The sequence below is a fragment of the Hordeum vulgare genome, chromosome 5H (assembly GCF_904849725.1).
Source record: "Hordeum vulgare subsp. vulgare chromosome 5H, MorexV3_pseudomolecules_assembly, whole genome shotgun sequence".
Classification (NCBI taxonomy): Eukaryota; Viridiplantae; Streptophyta; class Magnoliopsida; order Poales; family Poaceae; genus Hordeum; species Hordeum vulgare.
Window position 1 is genome coordinate 570592301 of NC_058522.1, and position 20360 is coordinate 570612660.

The 20360-nt window shown below is 47.4% G+C and overlaps 2 protein-coding genes and 2 pseudogenes across 2 annotated transcripts; 1 reads left to right on the plus strand and 3 right to left on the minus strand.

The window, feature by feature from the left end:
• Window positions 1-473: 473 nt before the first annotated feature.
• LOC123396519 lies at window positions 474-3644 on the minus strand (annotated as a pseudogene).
• Window positions 3645-5618: 1974 nt separating this feature from the next.
• LOC123397362 lies at window positions 5619-6886 on the minus strand (annotated as a pseudogene).
• A 2712-nt stretch (window positions 6887-9598) lies between these two features.
• On the plus strand, window positions 9599-11412 carry LOC123399367 (pentatricopeptide repeat-containing protein At1g31790). The gene has a single exon (XM_045093783.1). The coding sequence runs from the start codon at window positions 9599-9601 to the stop codon at window positions 10916-10918; it is 1320 nt and encodes a 439-aa protein (XP_044949718.1). The 3' UTR covers window positions 10919-11412.
• A 6437-nt stretch (window positions 11413-17849) lies between these two features.
• LOC123394912 (probable inorganic phosphate transporter 1-8) lies at window positions 17850-19795 on the minus strand. The gene has a single exon (XM_045089797.1). The coding sequence runs from the start codon at window positions 19655-19657 to the stop codon at window positions 18044-18046; it is 1614 nt and encodes a 537-aa protein (XP_044945732.1). The 5' UTR covers window positions 19658-19795; the 3' UTR covers window positions 17850-18043.
• Window positions 19796-20360: the final 565 nt, after the last annotated feature.

Sequence of the window (20360 nt, forward strand, 5' to 3'; positions counted from 1 at the left end):
CATACTTTTTGTGTGTTCAAAATGCACCATTCAAAGGCACATCACAAAATTTCAACAATTTCTCACTTCATTTGGTATTCTTCGTGCATTTACTTATTTTTTTGACCTAGTTGACCCTGAAATTGAAAAGCACTAAATGAACTCTGAAAATGTTGAAAGTTGGCATGCTATCATCATTTCACCCACATAGCATGTGTTAAAAAGTTGAGAGGGCTACGACAAAAACTGGATGCACTTCATGTACAAAACGGACAATCTCTCTCGAAGTATCAGCGTTTCGAACGAGAACTCATCTCTTACAAAGGTTTATTAAAATTCTTTTTGCATATTTGAGAATTTGACAAAACTATGAAAATGAAAAGTGTTTGAAATTTAGTACATTCCATACATGCATTACATAAAAGGTTTAATACATTATTACATTATTGCACCAATATTCCTATCTATTATTTCTGTTTTCTTCTGGGTCGTAGCCATGGAGAATCTTCATCATTCAGTAGGATGCTTGGGTCAGTTTTCACTTTGAAGGGTGGAATTTCATGAAACTTATTATAATCTTCTGACATGTCTGTCTTGTCATCTACTCCCACGATGTTTCTTTTCCCTGAAAGAACTATGTGGCGTTTTGGCTCATCGGACGATATCTTCTTTTGCTGATTTCTTTTTCTCGTTTTTGTAGACATGTCCTTCACATAGAAAACCTGAGCGACATCATTGGCTAGGACAAATGGTTCGTCCATGTACGCAAGATTGTTGAGATCCACTGTTGTCATGTCGTACTTTTGGTCTACAACTACCCCGCCTCCTGTCAGCTTCACCCATTTGCACCGAAACAAAGGGATCTTAAAAGTAGGTCCATAGTCAAGTTCCCATATCTCCTCTATGTACCCGTAATATGTTTCCAAACAGTGTCCATTCTCGTCTGTTGCATCAAAGCGGACACCACTATTTTTGTTGGTGCTCTTTTTATCTTGGGCAACCGTGTAAAATGTATTCCCATTTATCTCATACCCTTGGAAAGTACATATAGTCGAAGATGGTGGCCTGGCCAAACAGTACATGTGATCTCCAACGGTGTCGTCATTCATGAGATGTGTCTGCAACCAACTGCCGAAAGTCTTCTCGTGTTCCCCTTTAATCCAAGAGTCAGCCTTCCCCGGGTTTTCGGAGCGTAGAATATTCTTGTGTCTCACGATATACGGAGCCACCACGATGGAATTGTGTAGAACTGTGTAGTGTGCTTGAGAGAAAGAATGCCCGTCCATACATACTTTTGCTTTCCTTCCTAGTGTGTCTTTTCCTGTCAGCCTACCCTCATACCGAGATTCAGGAACACCAATCGGCTTAAGGTCAGGAAGAAAGTCCACACAAAACTCAATGACTTCCTCTGTTCCATAGCCCTTGGAGATGCTTCCTTCTGGCCTAGCACGGTTACGAACATATTTCTTTAAGACTCCCATGAACCTCTCGAAGGGGAACATATTGTGTAGAAACACAGGACCGAGAATTCTAATCTCTTCGACTAGGTGAACTAGGAGGTGTGTCATTATATTGAAGAAGGATGGCGGGAACAACAACTCAAAGCTGACCAGACATTGGACCACATCAATCTGTAACCCTGATAGACTTTCTCGATCGATTACCTTCTGAGAAATTACATTGAGGAATGCACATACCTTCACAATTGCCAGGCGAACATTTTCCGGTAGAATTCCCCTCAATGCAACCAGAAGCAATTGCGTCATAAGCACGTGACAGTCATGAGACTTTAGGTTTTGAAATTTTTTGTCTTTCATATTTACGATTCCCTTTATATTCGACGAGAAGCCAGTCGGGACCTTGATACTGAAAAGGACTTCAAAGAAGATTTCCTTCCCTTCCTTAGTAAGAGCGTAGCTGGCACGCCCTTGAAACTGCCCTGGATGCATGCCATCTCTTCCTTTATGACTTCCCATACAAGCCCAGGAAGCCTAGAATATTCACGCAGAGATTCTTCGTCAGGTGCATCACGTCGATTGCCGAGCGGACCTCATGGACGTCCCAGTAGGGTAGCTCCCAAAATATAGATTTCTTCTTCCACATGGGTACGCGCTTATCAGGGCCGTTAGGAACAGGTTGGATGCCAGGACCCTTTCCAAAGATTACTTTTAAATCTTTGACCATATCAAATACGTCAGCACCAGTACGGATGACAGGCTTCCCCCGGGGTTCTGCCTTGCCATTGAAATGCTTGCCTTTTTTCTTTAAGGGATGCTTGGGCGGAAGAAAACGACGATTGTACAGGTACACATTCTTCCTACATTTGTCCAGATATATACTTTCTGTATGATCCAAACAGTGCGTGCATGCATTATATCCCTTGTTTGACTCTCCTGAAATGTTACTAAGAGCAGGCCAATCATTGATGGTTACGAAAAGCAACGCTCGAAGGTCAAATTCCTCTTGTTTGTGCTCGTCCCACACACGTACACCTGGTTCGGCCCACAGCTGTAAAAGTTCATCAACTAATGGCCTTAGGTACACATCAATATCGTTGCCGGGTTGCTTTGGACCTTGGATAAGCACTGGCATCATAATGAACTTCCGCTTCATGCACAACCAAGGAGGAAGGTTGTAGATACATAGAGTAACGGGCCAGGTGTTGTGACTGCAACTCTGCTCCCCAAAAGGATTCATGCCATCTGTACTCAGACCTAACCATAAGTTCCTTGCGTCAGCTGCAAATCTCGGGAACTCTCTCTCGATTTTTCTCCACTGCCGACCATCAGCGGTGTGCCTCAACTTATCGTCTTTCATACGATCTTCCATGTGCCACCGCAACAACTTCGCATGATCTTTATTTCTGAATAGACGTTTCAACCGTGGTATTATAGGAGCATACCACATCACCTTGGCAGGAACCCTCTTCCTGGGTGGCTCGCCCTCAATATCACCAGGGTCATCTTTTCTGATCTTATACCGCAATGCAGTGCATACCGGGCATTTATCCATATTCTCGTACTTCTCACCGCGGTAGAGGATGCAGTCATTAGGGCATGCATGTATCTTCTGCACGTCTAATCCTAGAGGGCAGACAAGCTTCTTTGCTTCATACGTGCTGGCGGGCAATTCGTTCATTCTTGGAAGCATCTTCTTCATCAGTACCAGCAACTTTTCGAATGACGAGTCAGTCACACCGGTCTCTGCCTTCCACTTCAGCAATTCCAGTGTGCTACCCAGTTTCTTCTGGCCATCTTCACAAGTTGGGTACAACAATTTGTTGTGGTCCTGTAACTCTGCTCGAACTGCAACCTCTCCTTTTCTGTGTCGCAACCTCGCCGTGCATCAGAAATGACCCGGCCAAGATCATCACCGGGCTCATCTGGTTCCCTTTCTTCATCTTGATCTTCTTCTTCATTGTGTTCCATTGCGGTATCATCATACTCAGGGAACATAGATCGGTAGTTGTCATCATCGTTCTCTTCTTCTTCATCGTCGTCTTCCATCATAACCCCTCTTTCTCCGTGCTTGGTCCAAACATTATAGCCCGACATAAAACCGGACCAAAGCAGGTGGCTTTGAATGACTCTTGAGGAAGTGTAATCCTTCTCATTCCGACATTCAACACATGGACAAAACATAAAGCCACCACCATGCTTGTTCGCATCGGCTGCATCTCGAAAAGAATGCACGCCTTCTCTGTAAGCGGCCGTGCGTCGATCACCGTACATCCATGGATGGCTCATCTGCATTATACGACAGTATATCAAATACAATCACGATCCTAAAAATTAGTACCGCACGGTCTAAACGAGGAAATATAGTTGCTAACTTTTAGAATAAGTAGAAATAAAGAGGAAGAGGTTTAAGCGTGGCTCAGGCATCTGATATCGTAGTTGTGTTCGGTGAACTGAAGCGGCATCGCTCTAACACACATTTCAACAAACACCTCTAGTGCATGAAAAAAATGGAGAGCTAGCACACACCCACCCTCTTCCATCCAAGAAAAATGCAAGGAAGAGGGGAGAGGGGGGTTGTGCTATATATAGGCAGAGGACTTTACTCCCGGTTTGAGACACAAACCGGGACTAAAGGTGACGCACATGCGGGCTGCACACCGCGTAGCCCTTTAGTCCCGGTTTGGGACACAAACCGGGACTAAAGGCTCCTTACAGGCCGGAACCAAAGCCTCGTGGGAGGCAATGCGATTTGGGGCGACGTGGCCGGGCCAGGCCGGGACTAAAGGGTCCAGGCCAAAGCCCTCTTTTCTACTAGTGCTAGGCCCACATATGACGGATCTCGTCTCTAGTGTCCAAAGCGCCTCCATCAAAATAAGAATCAAAATAAGAAGCATCCACGACAATTTCTTGCATGTCCGCAACCTTGCCCGACGCCTTCACAAGAGAAAGACCCCATCCCTTCTCTTCAAGCTCGACATTCGCAAGGCCTTTGACTCCGTGAGGTGGGAGTACTTGCTTGATCTCCTCCTGCGACGAGGATTTCCAAGTAAATTTAGGAATTGAATTGCGGCCCTCCTTAGCTCCTCATCCTCGAGGATCCTTCGGAGTGGTATTGTCGGCTGTCCAATAAAGCATGCAGAGGGGCTTCGACAGGGTGACCCTATTTCTCCTGGAGGAGCGACGCGGGGGACGGGGTACGTCGATAGTTCTAAAAACCGAATTAGATCGGACCGACCTGGAAAATCCAAACTGAGGTCTCATTCGGTTTTTTGCGGTACAACAAAACAAAACCCAGCTAAGGTACATGATAAAAAAATATCCTGAAATCTTAAAAGTGGACGCACACTATTTGGCGAGAGTGAGAGGCCGACGCTAACGACAAAACTGCATGCGAACCACACATGAACACAGCATGAGATTGGAGAGATACATCCCATGTGCATTTATTTGAGTTTTCAAAATTTTGAAAAATCATAACTTTCAAACCGTGCATCAGAACTCAGATCCGTTTTCACCGCTGGAATCCTCGCGACGAGATCTTTAAAACTAGATCTCTCATGAGTATGTTCCGATGTAATTTTTTTCATGCCAACTTTGGCGAGGCGATTTCCGATGCATGGTGGTAGCTACACACCCTTTAGTATAAGTGTCTTTTTATATACGACGTGTCAGGTTTCAATGGCATTGGTACAAATGCATTTTTGTTGTATATGAATGACCTTTTCTCACTTTATTTCTCTTTTTTGTTACCTTTCTGACACAAAGGACGTTTTTCACTTCTTTCGATCTTTTTTCCTTCTTTTCGCATAATTGCATGTTTGCTTACCTAGCCGGTCCAAAGCAACGATATTTTCACTATAGAGTTATTTTTCATATTTCAAAATAATTTATCAAACTAATTAGAGATAAAAATTGGGGCCATGTGTAGCTACCATCATGGATAGCAAATTATTTCTGATATGGTGCAACTCTATTACTATGTTGTGTAACTTTAGTACTAGATGATGCAACTTTTTTGGTAACCAATTTTGGAGCTGCATGATCCAACTTCCTATGAGGTTGCAACCTAGTAACCATGATACTCATAGGGGACAGTTCATCGGTGTTGCTGCTACCAGATGTTTCTCTTCTTCTTGTGCTTCTGCTTCTGGTGCTGCTGCTTCTTCTTCCTCCTCTTCTTCAAATCATGCATTGTCCTCTGTTAAGCCACATTGCATGTGCCCATTCCAACCTTTTGTTCTTACAAGCATCATTGTCAAATGCCTCCACACCATGGCCGGAGCTAATAACATGGCCAGGCTCAACCTCTTCCTCCTCAGGCACGTGTTCATCAAAGCCCCACTGGAGGATCTAGTTATGCAGAATGCAACAAGCAAGAACAAGCTTAAACTGAGTGGGGTATGGGTGGAATGGCTTCTGATCCAGGATCTTAAACCTATTCTTCAGTGCTCCAAATGCCTTCTCAACAATTACTCTAAGGCTGGAGTGTCTGAGATTAAACAACTCCTGTGCAGTCCTAGGATAATTCCTACCACTGAACTCGTTGAGATGGTACCTGGTTTTCCTGAAGGGTGGAAGAACACCGAGCCGACATGCATAGCCAACATCTCCAAGGTAGAACTTGCCGTCGGGGATATTGATCCCATCAGGTCGAATCATGCTATCACTGAGAATGTTAGCATCATGCGCTGACCCCTCCTAGCCAGCCAACACATATGTGAACTTCAGATCAAAGTCAACAGCAGCAAGCACATTCTAGCTTGTGTATTGTTTCCTCCCCTGTATGTTGCAGAGTGTGACCCAGTAACTCTCGCAGTGACATGAGTACGATCTATTGCCCCAATGAAATCCTGAAAATGTTATCACAAGCCTGTGCTAGTGCTCAACTTGAACAATACAAGCATATCAAGCCATGAAGAGTGTATATTGTCAATGCTCACCTTGAAGTATGAATACCATCTTGGGCTTCCTCGAATCTTGGGTGGAGTCCGGACAGATGGTCTCCTGATCATCTCTCCTTTAAGCTCCCCAACAGCAAAAAGCACATGCTTGAAGTACCTAGAGATGGTCTCTAGTGATCTCCTGAACGTGTTGTGAATGACCCTGAACCTGTGGTTATGGCCAACAACATGGAGGAACATTGCCACTTGCTCTTCCACCCAGGTGTTGATGTTATCTTGTAGCAGCCCCCTGATCCTGAAGGACTCAACAAGCCTGACAAATGGTGCTCTTTTCATTCAAAGCATCCACAGAGCCTCGACGTCATTGCAGTTGTAGATGTAGTTCAGATTTTGGATCCTCTCCTGATCCTGGATAAACATTGGACCATAGCGGATCAAAGGTCTCCGAACACGACGAACATCTCTCTGGAGCATGAACATGACCCATGCCTGAATCACACTTATCAGTGCTGCTGCTTGAAATATCAGACTCTTTGTTTCGTCCATAACCTAGTCGACATCGACGGTTCGTTCAGTGGGAAATTGATCCTACACCTTGCCTAACGGCCTAACCACCGACCTAACAAAGGGGGAGGGGGTGCTGCTTACCGGCATCGGAGACGAGGACGCCGTAGGGGTAGCCATGGCCAACAGCAAGGGGAGCACCAAATCCGCCGCAAACACCGCCGTCTTTTCCGCCGTCGCCGCTGCCTCTAGCGCTGATCTAAAATCACAACCGCCGCCGGTGGTGAGGCAGTAGGGAAGAAAGTGGCTATGGGTGAGCGAGTAGAAAGGGGGGTGAGGCTAATTTGGTGCCATCTCCCGCCATCCCCTTGGCCTCGCGTCGCACCCGCTCATGCGACCTCACGCCGCACTCAGCCTAGCTCACGAGAAACTGTCGATCCGAGCGTTTTCAGCGAGCCAGGCTCTGGGCTGCTTTGAGAAGCGTGTGATGCAGGCCCAACAGTAAAATCAGGCAACCAAACAGACCTCTTCCTTTCTGCGAATGCCTAGTTGGGCTCTACGCGGGTAACCAGCTACTTACAGCTGTGTTTATTTACACTCGTATATCTTCGATGCAGAGGAAAATCTCTACTCTGGAATTTGTACGTCGTTGGTCCCATCACAACTCCCCTCGATCTGCACAAATGTCCTCACCCCGATTTTTTCGCAATCAAATCCCACCTGTTAACTTCTACCGATTCTTATCCAACCAAACCAGCCCCTCGATCTCCACACCCTTGCAAGATCTCCTCGCCCCGATTTTTCAGCAATCAAATCCCACCTGCCGATTTATGCCGATTCTTTTCCAAACGAACTAGCGACCAAGCTGGTAAATGAACATATGCAAGTCTCATCAAAACGAACAGGAAAGAAACCCACCCACGCACACATGTTCTAAGGTAAACGAACGAGGCCAGCAACATGTCAAAAAAACTAAAAAAGGCGATGCCAACCCTAGCCGGTCCGCATGCTCTCGTGACGATCGTCCTCAAGTGCCCTGCTCCAGTGTCGCGACCAGCCCACGGGCCTCAACAAAGAAGGCCACGAGCTAGCTAGGGTTGTACCCAGTGCCCCTGCTTTCCTTTCGGCTGACCGTCAAGCCGGCCTCCTCGATGGCATGACACCACCTAGGGGTGGGCACAGTCACACCGAAAACCGAAAAACCGCAACGAATGGAACCAATTTAACCGATTTGTGTGTTTATTCGGTTGTATGGTTTGTCGGTTCGGTGGCAATTTAATATGGTATTCGGTGTTTGGTGCAACTTCGGTTTTCAGTGTCAGAGCGGAATTGCTTCGTGTCACACGTGCGGGATGAGAATAAGTGCCTGTTGTTAGGTCAACATGTAGGCCGTCGTAGCTGTGTCCGAACGTGTGAACATTTTAATACGTATCCGTACATGATGGTGTGAGCTGGTTTGTAAGTACGACCAGACGAGTTGTATGGTCAGCTGTTCATTGTGACACACATGTCATGAATATGGCGCCTGGTTGCTGCGGCGAAGCTTGCTGCGGTGGCTGGTGTGCTTCATGGCTGCGGCTCGCCTAGGCCAGCTCTGGCCAGGGTGCGGCGGCCTGTGGCTGCTGGGCTGGCTCGATCTGGCCCGGCCAGATTTGGCTACCTAGGCTACAGGCGGAGCGGCGGCCCGGGACTCGGCAGAGGTGTTGCCTCTCTCCGGGGTGTGTGGGGCCGCGTTGGGGCTGGCATCGTCGATCTGGCGCGGGATGCCTTGATCTGGCGGTGTAGGGGCCCTGGTGTGTGTGCTGGGGTGCGTGGGGTCCCTTCCCTCGGTTGGAGGAGCTGTGGTGGTGACAGCGAGCTGCAACTTTGGAAGGTGGCGCAACAACGCCACGATGGTGGTGGTGCGCCGGTGTGGAAGGATCTGGCCGGCGTACTAGTGGAGCTACTGTGATGCAAACTGCGACTCTCCAGGGATGTGGCGGTTGATCTGCTTTCGCTGCTCTGATGTGTGATGGGTTCTATGATCGGGGTTGGTAGAAATCCCTGCTTCGATGAGGCTGACAACGGCGACGCCCGCGGGCGCCTTCCCTTCCTGAAGGCGTTGTCTTGGACCCGATCGGACTACCTTCCTCGAGCTCGGGGGAAACCCTTGGTCCATCCTTCGAACCGGGCGACGGCGGCGCCAAGGCGTCGTTACCTTCTTGAAGGCGTTGTCTTGTTGCTTGAGGAACATCGACGGTGCGGCTCGAGTCTAGGTCGACGACTCTTTGGGCGTGGGCCTCCTTGGCACAATGTACGCCATCTCCGGTGTTTTCTCAATGTCATCTTTCCTTGGTCTGCCCAAGCCCTGTCATTCACTTGCCGACTTTCTCTTGGCTCAATTGGGTGGCGGTGCGTTGGTTTGTGTTTGCCTTTGGTCTTGATCTTGTTGTAGAAATCTCGACATTGGTTGTGACGTGACTAGATTGTTGTGTGGCTTGCTTTATTGTCTTTGGCATAAGGTTAGACTAGGAAAGCTTGGATCATGGTAGGCAGGGTCTGTCTTTGGGTATTGATTGTGGAGGCTAATCCTCGTGATTAGGGCTGTAATTGCCGAAAGGCCTTGTATCCGGTTAATGCGATGATACGCTTGATTGTGTGTATTCGAAAAAAATATATCATGAATATCGGGCACAAGGGAAAAAGGAAAGGCACGCGCATAAGCCTTCCCTGTTCCCAGTTCCGACCCACCAATTGCTCACGGCCTCACGGGACATGGCGCGCTGCTCCCTCGCGAAGCCGCTTGGCACCGCCGCCGCGGCTCCGCACCTCCCTCGCCGCCGCGCTCTGCTCGCTAGCGCCGCCGCCGCCTCCCTGGCCACGGCAACAACAAGAACTCAGCGGCTGTCGGCCCTATCGAAGCCGCCTAAACCACCGCCGCCACCGCCTCTCCGCCCGCGCCCAAGGCTCCCCATCTCCAACGACACCCCCAGCAACGCCAAGCAAGACGGCCGCCGTGAACCATCGACGGACGCGACAGAGTCCTCTGTCTCTGGGTCGTCGTCCTCGGGCGCCGGAGACGTGCTCAGGCTGATGGACTTGCTCGGCGTGGTGCCCGACGAGGACGTCTACGTCTCCCTCCTCAGGGACTCCGTCGACGCCGCCGAGGTCGCCGCCGTGCACTCCCACGTCGTCTCCACACGCGCCGCGCCTGGCCTCCCCCTGCCGCTGGCCAACCGGCTGCTGCTTGCCTTTGCGACCTGTGGCGACATGGTGGCCGCCCGCAAGGTGTTTGACGAAATTCCCGTCAAGGATGGCATCACGTGGGCGACCATGGTGTCGGCCTACTCCGATGGTTGTTTCCATAACGAAGCGATAAGGCTTTTCACCCGCATGTGTCATGAAGAACAGGGGCTCACTGGTGATTTGCTCGGCCATGCCATTGTGGCGGTGCTGCGGTCATGTGCTCGGATGAGCACACTAAGGGGCTTTGGCGAGCAGGTACATGCGCTTCTTGTCAAGACAAAGAGGGTTTGTGGTGATACCGGTAGTTCGCTGCTGCAGCTGTACTGTGCGGGCAAACGACATGACATTGCACGCCAAGTGCTTCAGACCATGAAGTGTTCTTGGCAGGAGCCAGTGCCTGAGGCAGCATGGACTAGCTTCATAACAGCTTGCCACCGAGACGGAGGACTGGACGAGGCCATCTACGTTTTCAGTGACATGGTGTCCTCTGGAGTCGCCAGGAGCAGCTTCTCCCTGTCTACTATCCTTGCGGTATGTGCAGAATCAGAGAACTGCAGGTTCTACGGACAGCAATTGCATGGCGACGCCATCAAGCACGGTGTGGAAACAGACCAGTTCGTCGTGTCTGGGTTAGTCCACATGTATGCGAGGCAAGGGCATCTTGCAGATGCTGCTAGGGCATTTGAGGCAGTGGGTGGCAAGCCTGATGTGGTGTGCTGGAACGCCATGGCCTTGGGGTATGCACGTGGTGGATGGTACAGAGAGGCCACCAGCATGATGTATCAGATGAAAGCTGCTGGAATGGATCTTCCTGGACTAAATGTGGTTGGAATGGCCTGCTCCAGATGAGATGCCGAATGAGTTCCTTGACTGCTGGACTGCACATTTATGTTAAGATCTGTGCCGAAGAAAAGGTAGTGCTTCCTTTGAGGTATAAAATGGGGATACCTTTCTTTGGGAGGAGATATCAAGCTGCTGGAATGGATCCTCCTGGACTAAATGCCGTTAGAATGGCCTGCTCCAGGTGACCTACGGAATCAGTTGCTTCGTCTTACTATTTTTCCTTTTAAGGAGATCTTTATAGACTAGTATGACATGATCTCCAGAACGACCAACTAGGATTTACTCCTTAACATAGTGTGTTTAGTCTGACAAGGATTTCTTTCTTACTCTTGTTAATACCAAAGTATGTATGTGCCCTCAATACATTTGGTTTGGCTACATTTCATTCATTTCTGTCTGGATAGTTATCATCTTGTTAGCCCATGTTAAGTCGGATATGACTGGAGGTGTTGTTTGCTGAAGCACACACCGAGGATCGATAATCTGTACCAATTAGCCCACTTTTCAGTTTTCACTTGTGTCGTCCGACAGTAGTACTTAAAACTTGAATCATAATAGACCACTTTTTTGTGCGTGTTGAAGTTTCTGAAACTGCTTGAGGTATGGTGGGGTATAATTAACGACTTGTTACTTCTGCCCCTTGTTTTAAATTGGTATGATCAATCAGCTGCCAGATGTCTGCACTCTCCTAATATGGGCCTGAATTCAGAGTACTAGTTTGTTATGACATGATTGCTATCATATCTCTTGACTAGCCAGAGATAGGTATGCAAAATGCTTGTCATGCCGCCCCATCAAACTTCAACAGGCCTGGGAGGAAGCGGCAGCGACTCTCTCATACAGGGCGAGAAGAGAGCAGAGGACCCTTGTATGTATCGTAGAGCTCATATCTTACTCGTACTTCTTGTCCTGTAATTTTGGGCTGATGATGGTTTTCTCTTTAACTTGTGCGGCTGCAGGGATGATGCCCTGCCAGTTGGTGTTATTTGAAGTCCAAAGTGTGCAGGCCATGAATTTTGAGTACATTGATGTCATAATGAAGAGTAATATGGCTGGTCCAAAGCGTTTGCTCATTGATATCGACTTGAGCAGCCACTTTGAAATACCGATCAGTTGATTCCTAGGTCTAGGTTGTGTTGGTACCTACCCACACTGAACGTGATGATAGACACAGCATAATGGTCCTGAAGGAAATCTCCAAAAAGTCCTCACTGACAATCAGAACTTATACATCTCCCATGTGATCCATGTGAGTTCTGGTTCATTTGAACATATCTTGTAAGAGTCTACGAGAGCCTCATAGGCAAATGTGAACGGAAAATATTCCGTTGGACTCTAACCTTTCAAAAAATAAGATATAAGTATAAAACATTTGCACACTTAGTGTACGGTATTTTAACAGAAATTGTCAAAGGCACCAGAGCTAATTGAGAAGCTATATACCACACTAACGTGTTAATTAGTACGCTACTTGTCAACTTGTGTGCGGTTGTGTTAGTGACAAGACAGAATGAACGGCATGATGCATAAACTAATCGTCGTTGCTAATAAGCATCTCAAAGATTTTTTGACTTGGCCGTCGACAGGGGATATTGATGAGCAGGGATGGCATATCGTGCCTGTCCCGCTTAAATCGATCCCTATGATTTAAAATGGCTGGATGACATGATGCGAATTTCTCATGAGAATCTGGCATAACCTTGGTTACCACTGACGCTATTACGGTGGAGAGGTGGGGCAATTTGTCAAATTTCTTCCATTTTCTAAACCTTCAAAGTCTCCTCTCATCATCTCTGTCCATCTCAAGGTGAGCCGTGCTTTCTCAAGTTGACTAGAAGCTGCATGGATATATGTCACGATCCTAGTGCTTCTGAGAAATGCAGTTCAGTTCCTAGGATGAGGTTTAGATTTTTTTTTTTTAGAAAATAATAATCCTATTCAAGCAAAAAAATTAATAATCCTAGGATGAGCAATTCAGACTATGTCATCTTCTATTGTTGTTGTACTGACTATGCGGAGTCCAAGGATGATCTTAGAGCATCTCTAGCCAACCTCCTATAATTTAGAGGAGGCACCCCCGAGTGTAAATATTTGCTCCTCTAAACAGGTGTCATTTCTGACTGATCCCCTAAACTGGACTTTAGAAAAAAATCTCAAATCTTTCTAGTCTTAGTCTACATTTCAACTACATATTTGCACACATATTAAATCCCAACATAATAATTAAGGTTCACACAATTCGCGTATATTAAGGGCTCCTTTGATACAAAGGAATTTCATTGGATTTTTGAAGGATTTGGATCCTTAGGATTTTTTCCTACGATGGTCGTTTGATTCATAGGATTGAAATCCTTTGGAATTTTTCCATCCACTCAAACCTCTTTATAGAATTCTTTTGTTTTTCCTGTGCTATCAAACACATTTCCATATCCTATAGTGTAGAAAAGTACATGCCACTCTATTCCTACGTTTTTCCTATTCCTGCATTTTGAGAATCCTACAAATCAAAGAGGCCCTAAAAATTTAAAATTTACAAAATGAATTATTCAAATTCAAATACACAAAAGGGTTCAGATGATGAAAGCGCATGATAAAAGCACAACTATGAAGTGCCATGGAGATGCCACTGATGCAGTCAATTGATCCAAGCATCCCAGACCATCCTTGTTCTTCATTCAAAGCCAAAAGTCTCTCGGTGCCTTCATCGTTCGGTGCCCTCAAGTATTTTGGCCCAAATATCTCAATCACGCCCTCCAAGACTGTATCTTCTCCAACGCGGACATAGTCGTCAACGGCATCGGCCGAACAAGCATATGCTACCACTCGAGCAGCCGCAATACTCTTCATCAAAGGGCTCGCACTATCTCAATGCACTCCTCCTGAGTTTGAACCAATCATGATGCTTCTTCATGGCTTTTGCAATGGCGAGTAAGAGACTTGTGTGCATCCCAGATAGTTAGAAGCCAAGCCCTCTACAATCTAGTGAGGTTGGGCCTCCCTGATCTCGTCTCGCCCAATCTGGAATGGTTGTCCATCTCTCCCTATCTTCATTTTGATGCCGTGAGCTTCTTCTCACTTCGACTAGAGAATTCCCAGTCCATTGTCCACAACGTCACTCCAACTAAAAGGTGTTCTAGAGATCCCGAGGCGCCATCCATCTTTGCTCAAGGTGGGCCGCTGGCGAGAGCATGTCATCGTTGATATGCTCAAGAACATGTGTGTTATTTTTAATTTTTGTATGGATAGTCTTTTAAGGGCTGGACAACTTTAATATATGACATTGACCTTCTCGGAGGAAAAAAGAAACATCGGCCTTACAGAAAAATTGTATTGGTATCGTCGTTTTAACAATTTTATACTGGTATTTGTTTTACCTTTTTGTTACTTACATGTGTTGTTTTTTAAGTAAAATAATACATTCCTAATAACTCGGTGACATATGGCTGCTTCATATTTGCTACATATGGTTGAGAACAAACTTATTTGACCATGATTATGTCCTTAATCTCACCCGAGGAGGCGGACTTATTATGGTGCCAGTTTTAAGGTTTAATAACAAAGGCATCACAGCTAAATATATGTATCCGTCTTTGTTTTATTTTTAGGGCTCGTTGAGTTGTGTCCTCAGCAGAATCCTTCCGCACTTTGTGTTGTGTGTGTTTGAATTTGTTCTCGTATTGAACCCTGTAATTGTGGTAGTTTGTTTTATCTATAAAGCGGGGCGAAAGTCTTTTTGATAACCCGTTATACCAGGCTAACGTGTTTTAATTGATATATACTCCTTGTCAACTTGTGCGGTTGTGTTCGTGACAAGACAAAATGAACGGCATGACGCACAAATTAGTCTCCGTTGTTAATAAGCATCTCAAAGCAAGACACAGATTTTGACTTGGCCGTGGACAGGTATATTGATGAGCAGAGAAGGCATATCATGTCTGCCCCGCTTGCATGCATCCCTATGATTAAACAATGGCCGGATAACGCGATGCAAGTTTCTCATGAGAATCAGGCATAACCTTGGTTAGCGCTGACGCTACTTGCATGGGGAGGTGGCGCAATTTGTCAAATTTCTCATGAGTCCCCTATCATCCATGTCCCTCTCAAGGTGAGCTGGTCCTGTCTTGTAGGGAGTTGACTAGTAGCTGCCTCCCGAATCACAATTTAGTTTAACTCCTAGAGGAGAAGATCTCGAAAATAATAATCCTATGATGAGCAGTTCATACAATGTCATGTGAACAACGTCTCCGCAGAGCAAGTTACACAATTTCTTGCTCTCTCATGCTCCATGCTCTTTGCACGAGGTCGAAATGAGCTTACCCAGGATGACATCATATGGAAGCACACGAATAGTGGGATTTACTCCGCCGCATCCGCGTACAAGACGCAATTCCTCGGGTTGGTTCTCTCACGCATGGACAGGATGGTTTGGAAGGCTTGGGCTCCTCCAAAAGTCAAGTTCTTCGCTTGGTTGGCTTTACAAGACAGAATTTAGACCGCTGATAGGTTGGCGAAGCGAGGCTGGCCAAACTGTGGCCTATGTCCCCTTTGCAAGAGAGTGCAAGAATGTGAAACCCACCTATTCTACAAGTGCCGCTACACTAGAAGACTATGGCCCCTAGTCATTGACAAGTACCACATTCTTGGCCTTGACATGAACACTTGGCCCTTGTTCGACTCGGTTGACGCTTGGTGGGCAAGTATTTGTGATTGCTCTTTGCCACTCAGGCAAGCAAAGGCATTCCTCACCATGCTTGTATCATGGACGATCTGGAACGAGCGAAATGCAAGATTTTTCATGCACAAGAGCACGCCACTGACTATTTTGCTTGCTTCCATCGCGTCAGAGGCTAGCCGCTAGGTCGCCGCCGGTGCCAAAAAACTATGGTTCATAATATTGCGAGAGTAATCCTCATGTCGTGTAATCGGGTGGTTTGTAACAAACTCTATTCCTTCTCATTTAATAGATGAGGCAAAGCTTTTGCCTCCGTTTAAAAAATAAAATAAAATACTATGTCATCTTCAACTGCTGGTGTTGACATAATTTATCTGATGAGGTTGCTTTTACAACGCTTGCCACGTTGTATATGCATGCACGATTTAACACATTTTTCTAACCAGAAAGAAAATAGCACCCAATTTTCTTGCGCTCATGTTGTGGATAGCCTCGTTTTCGGTTTGTCTAGTTCTTTTACCATCAATGATTTGGGTTGAGGCCCTGTTTGGTTCATAAGTCCTAAAACTTTTTTAGTCTCAACTTATAAGTCATAAATTCCTAAAAAGTTCCTACCTGTTTGGTTCCTAGGACTTAACATGGACTAAAAGACCATATTACAACTATAAGTCCCTATAAGTCTCTCCTTGAGAGTCTTATTTCATAAGTCCCAAATGACCACATTAAGCTCCTATAAACCCCTCCTGTTTGGTTTAGATGAGACTTAAAGGGACTTATAAGTTCTAAGTCTTTAATAAGTCCCTGTAACCAAACACCCCCCGAGTGTGTTATTTTCTTGGATTTGAGGCTGATTTGGGCTGACTCGGAGGAAGGACCTTGACCAAACACAAGTATATATAATGATCTTCTTCACGGTGCTCACATGGAAAACTGCAAGGCATTATCCACCTCTATCTCCGCCACGTGGACAACCATTGAGTTGGTGGGTTGCAATGCCTTACTCCCACATGTCCTAACATTCCTTCCCCTGTAAATAAGGTGCCAATATGACGCTGATCGATGTGCACTGGGAAGCTATGAAGCAGATTTTACGTTTTATCACAAGCAACTTTGTGAGTCGTATCTGGTGACTCACGGATCAGTTAATCCCCCCAAACCCTGACCCCTAGGAGCCGCTCTCATCGTGTCGCTCCAACTTTTGGCTTTGACAAAGAAAGTTTAGATGATTCGTTCATAATCAGAATTATGGATGAAAACGGAACGGAAAGTTCCGCTTTCTTGGATGGAAAACAGAAATAGAGAGGAAATACGGAAATTTGTAAAGCGAAAGCAGATCTTTTTTATGTGCAAACAGAAACAAAAGCAAAAAAGGTGTTTTCCATTGGAACAAACATGAAAACAAAAATTTCAGTCTCCGTGAAAATGGAATTTTCATTTTACTTTGACTGCTTTGTAAACCAACTGCCAAACAATATAAAACAATATTGTGAGTAGAATGGCCCATGCGAAGCCCAACTTTTACTACCATGCACGTATTCAACTACTCCCTCCGTTTCTAAATATAAGTTTTTAAATAGATTTCATTAATGGATTACATACGAATGTATATGAACATACTTTAAAATATAGATTCATTCATTTTGTTTTGTATGTGGACTACTAGTGAAATATCTTAAAAGACTTATATTTAGGAACGGAGGGAGTAGATCCAAATAATTTTCCAGTATTACTACAAACCTACGGTAAGTCACTAGCCTGATAATATTATTTTGTAGTCACATCAACAATATTATTTTGTAGTCACATCAACAATACTGGCCGGAACTTACCGTAGATTTGTTTAAGCTTTCTCTTTCGTTGACTCGCGAACGTACAGTACCGAGGTTCTTTGGCTACGAAGAGATGCATCAGCTTCACAAGCAAATGGTAGCTCACTCTCTGAGCTTGAGCTTTGACCAGTGGATGGTGCGTCGACTGGGAAGTTCGTCAGAGTTGGTGTCGTCTTTCAGAGGTGACCGGTGATGATCGAGACGCGGCGTTGTTGGTCTATTGTAGGGCAAGTTTTTTTTACTTTGTAGTGATGTCGTCGGTGATGGTTGTCTTCGGACTAGCCTTGTTGTGATGTTTGCATTATCCTTGTTGTTCGCAACTTGTAATTCAGATTCTGTCCTACGCAAAAAAAAAAGATTCTGTCTTTTTATAAAAATATGGTATTCTGAAGAAAAAAAACAAGCAATGGTAGCTCACTCTCTGAGCTTTGACCAGTGGAGCTGCAATTTGATTGATTGATGTGTATATATATTACGGGCATATACATGAGCCGGCCCTGATTGGGTGGCCCGCAAACATATCATACTAGTAGTAGTTTAAGCGTTTTATATGTATCACAAAAACCAAATTAAGGATCTTCGACCAACTCAACAGCCTGCAGCTGCAATAGCTAGCACGCACGACTTGTCCTAGGCCATGGACGGCTGTACGGCGGCGGTTCGTGCCTGGTCCTCCTCGTTGTCCTGTGCCTCGCCGGACATCTCCTCCAGCGACTTCCCGTTGGCCTCCGGCACCAGGAAGGTGAACATGAACCCCAGCAGGTTGACCCCGGCGAGCACGAAGAGGGAGTTGCGCACCCCGATCCCGGGCCTGTACCCGGCGTCCGGCTTGTGCGGGTCCTGCGCCGCGTACAGGAACCCGAACGCCCCGATCATGGCCCCGGCCTTCCCCGCCGCCGCCGATATCCCGTGGCACGTCGACCGCAGCCTCGCCGGGAAGATCTCCGCCGGCACGACGAAGGTGGTTGCGTTGGGCCCGAAGTTGGCGAAGAAGAAGGTGAAGCCGTACATGACCACGAAGCCGATCTGGTTGCCCGGCGTTGTCCAGTGGTGGTACGGCACGGCGAGGCCGAGCATGAAGACGGTCATCATGAAGAATCCCATGAGCTGGATGGCGAAGCGGCCGACGACGTCGATGAGGAAGACCGTGAACCAGTAGCCCGGCACTGTGCCGCAGAGCGCGATGAGCGTCTGCGCGCGGGAGATGCGGAACACCTCGTCGAGCGCGCTCATGGTGCGCGCCTTGGGGATCCAGTTGATGCTCGTGAAGATGTCCTTCTGGAACAGGTTCTGGCTGTAGAAGGCGATGTCCAGCAGGAACCACGTGGTGGCCGTGCCGACGAGGTGGAGGCCGTGGCGCCGCGCGAACTGCGGCGAGAAGAGGCCGAAGTCGTTCGCCCCGCGGCTCACCATCTCGTCCATCTTCTCCGTCTCGTCCTCCAGCTCCACCTGCAGCACCTTGGACATGTCGGCGGCTGCCAGCTTGGCGTTCTTGGCGACGAGGGCGGTGTAGCGCGCCGTCTCGGGCATCTTCATCCGCCAGTAGTAGGTGAGCAGGGCCGGCAGGGCGCCGAGCATGAGGATGATGCGCCACACGAAGTCGGCCTCCGTGCCGGTGGACGCGACGCGGTCGTCCTGGTAGGCCGGCTCGTGGAACCCGGCGCGGAAGGCGGATGAGATGATGAGGGTGACGATGCCGCCGGCGAGGATGCCGAAGCCCTGCATGGCGAAGACGGCGGCGATGAATGCGCCGCGGGTCTTCTTGTTGGCGTACTCGGACATGATGGTGGCCGAGAGCGGGTAGTCGCCGCCGATGCCGAAGCCGAGCCAGAAGCGGAAGAAGCAGAGCGTGGCCATGACGCTCTTGGGTGTGTGCGCGAAGGAGAGGCCCGAGCCGATGGAGCAGATGACCATGAGGAGGAGGGTCATGCCGTAGACGCTCTTGCGGCCCATCTTGTCGCCGAGCCAGCCGAAGAAGAGCTGGCCGGCGAGGGTGCCGCAGAAGGCGACGCCGTTGACGGCGGCGGCGACGCTGGGGGGCAGGGAGCCGGGGTCGGGCTTGGAGAGGTCGGTGTAGTAGATGCGGCCGAGGAGCTTGGTGACGAGGGAGATGCAGAAGAGGTCGTAGGCGTCGGTGAAGAAGCCCATGCCGGCGACGACGATGGCCGTGAAGTGGTACCACTGCGTCTTGGCCGCGTCCAGCGCGCTCAGCACCTGCAGCCCCTGCTGCTCCGACCGCGCCATGCTGCTGCTGCTGTTGCTGCACAGGGGACTGACGTTTGGCCGCGGCACGCTGCGAGTGTGAGAGCTAGACGACGGTGCCCGCCGGCCGGAAGACTTTGTTGTGTTGTGGTGCAGAAATAATGGGCCGCCTACTGCTCGTATAAATAGGGCGAGGAGGAGGAGACCGGCCGCAGCTCGAAATTGTGGAAAAGCTAGGTTAACCGTATGCCTAGCAGAGACGGGATGCGTGTTAATATATAACACAAGATATACAAAGTTTGTTATGCCGATGATTGATCTTCAAGTCATATCTCTTTGGCATAGATGGTTTAAACTAACTTATCTCTAAGTCTAAGTTATTTTTATACGGTTTATACAATACCGTAGATTACAACTTCTAACACTCCTCCTCAATCGAAACTATCTAAGTTAAGATTGTGTCTAAATGAAGCTAGCTGTTGTGTTGTCAATGGTTTAGTAAAACCATCTGCCACTTGATCTCCAGTGGGTACAAACCGGATGTTTAATTGTTTGCTGGCTACTCTTTCACGAACAAAGTGATAGTCAATCTCGATATGTTTAGTCTTGGCATGAAAGATAGGATTAGCAGATAAGTACGTGGCACCAAGATTATCACACCAAAGAGATGCTGATGATGGGTGTGAAACACCCAATTCTGTCAACATATTCTGCACCCATATGATTTCAGCGGTAGCATTTGCTA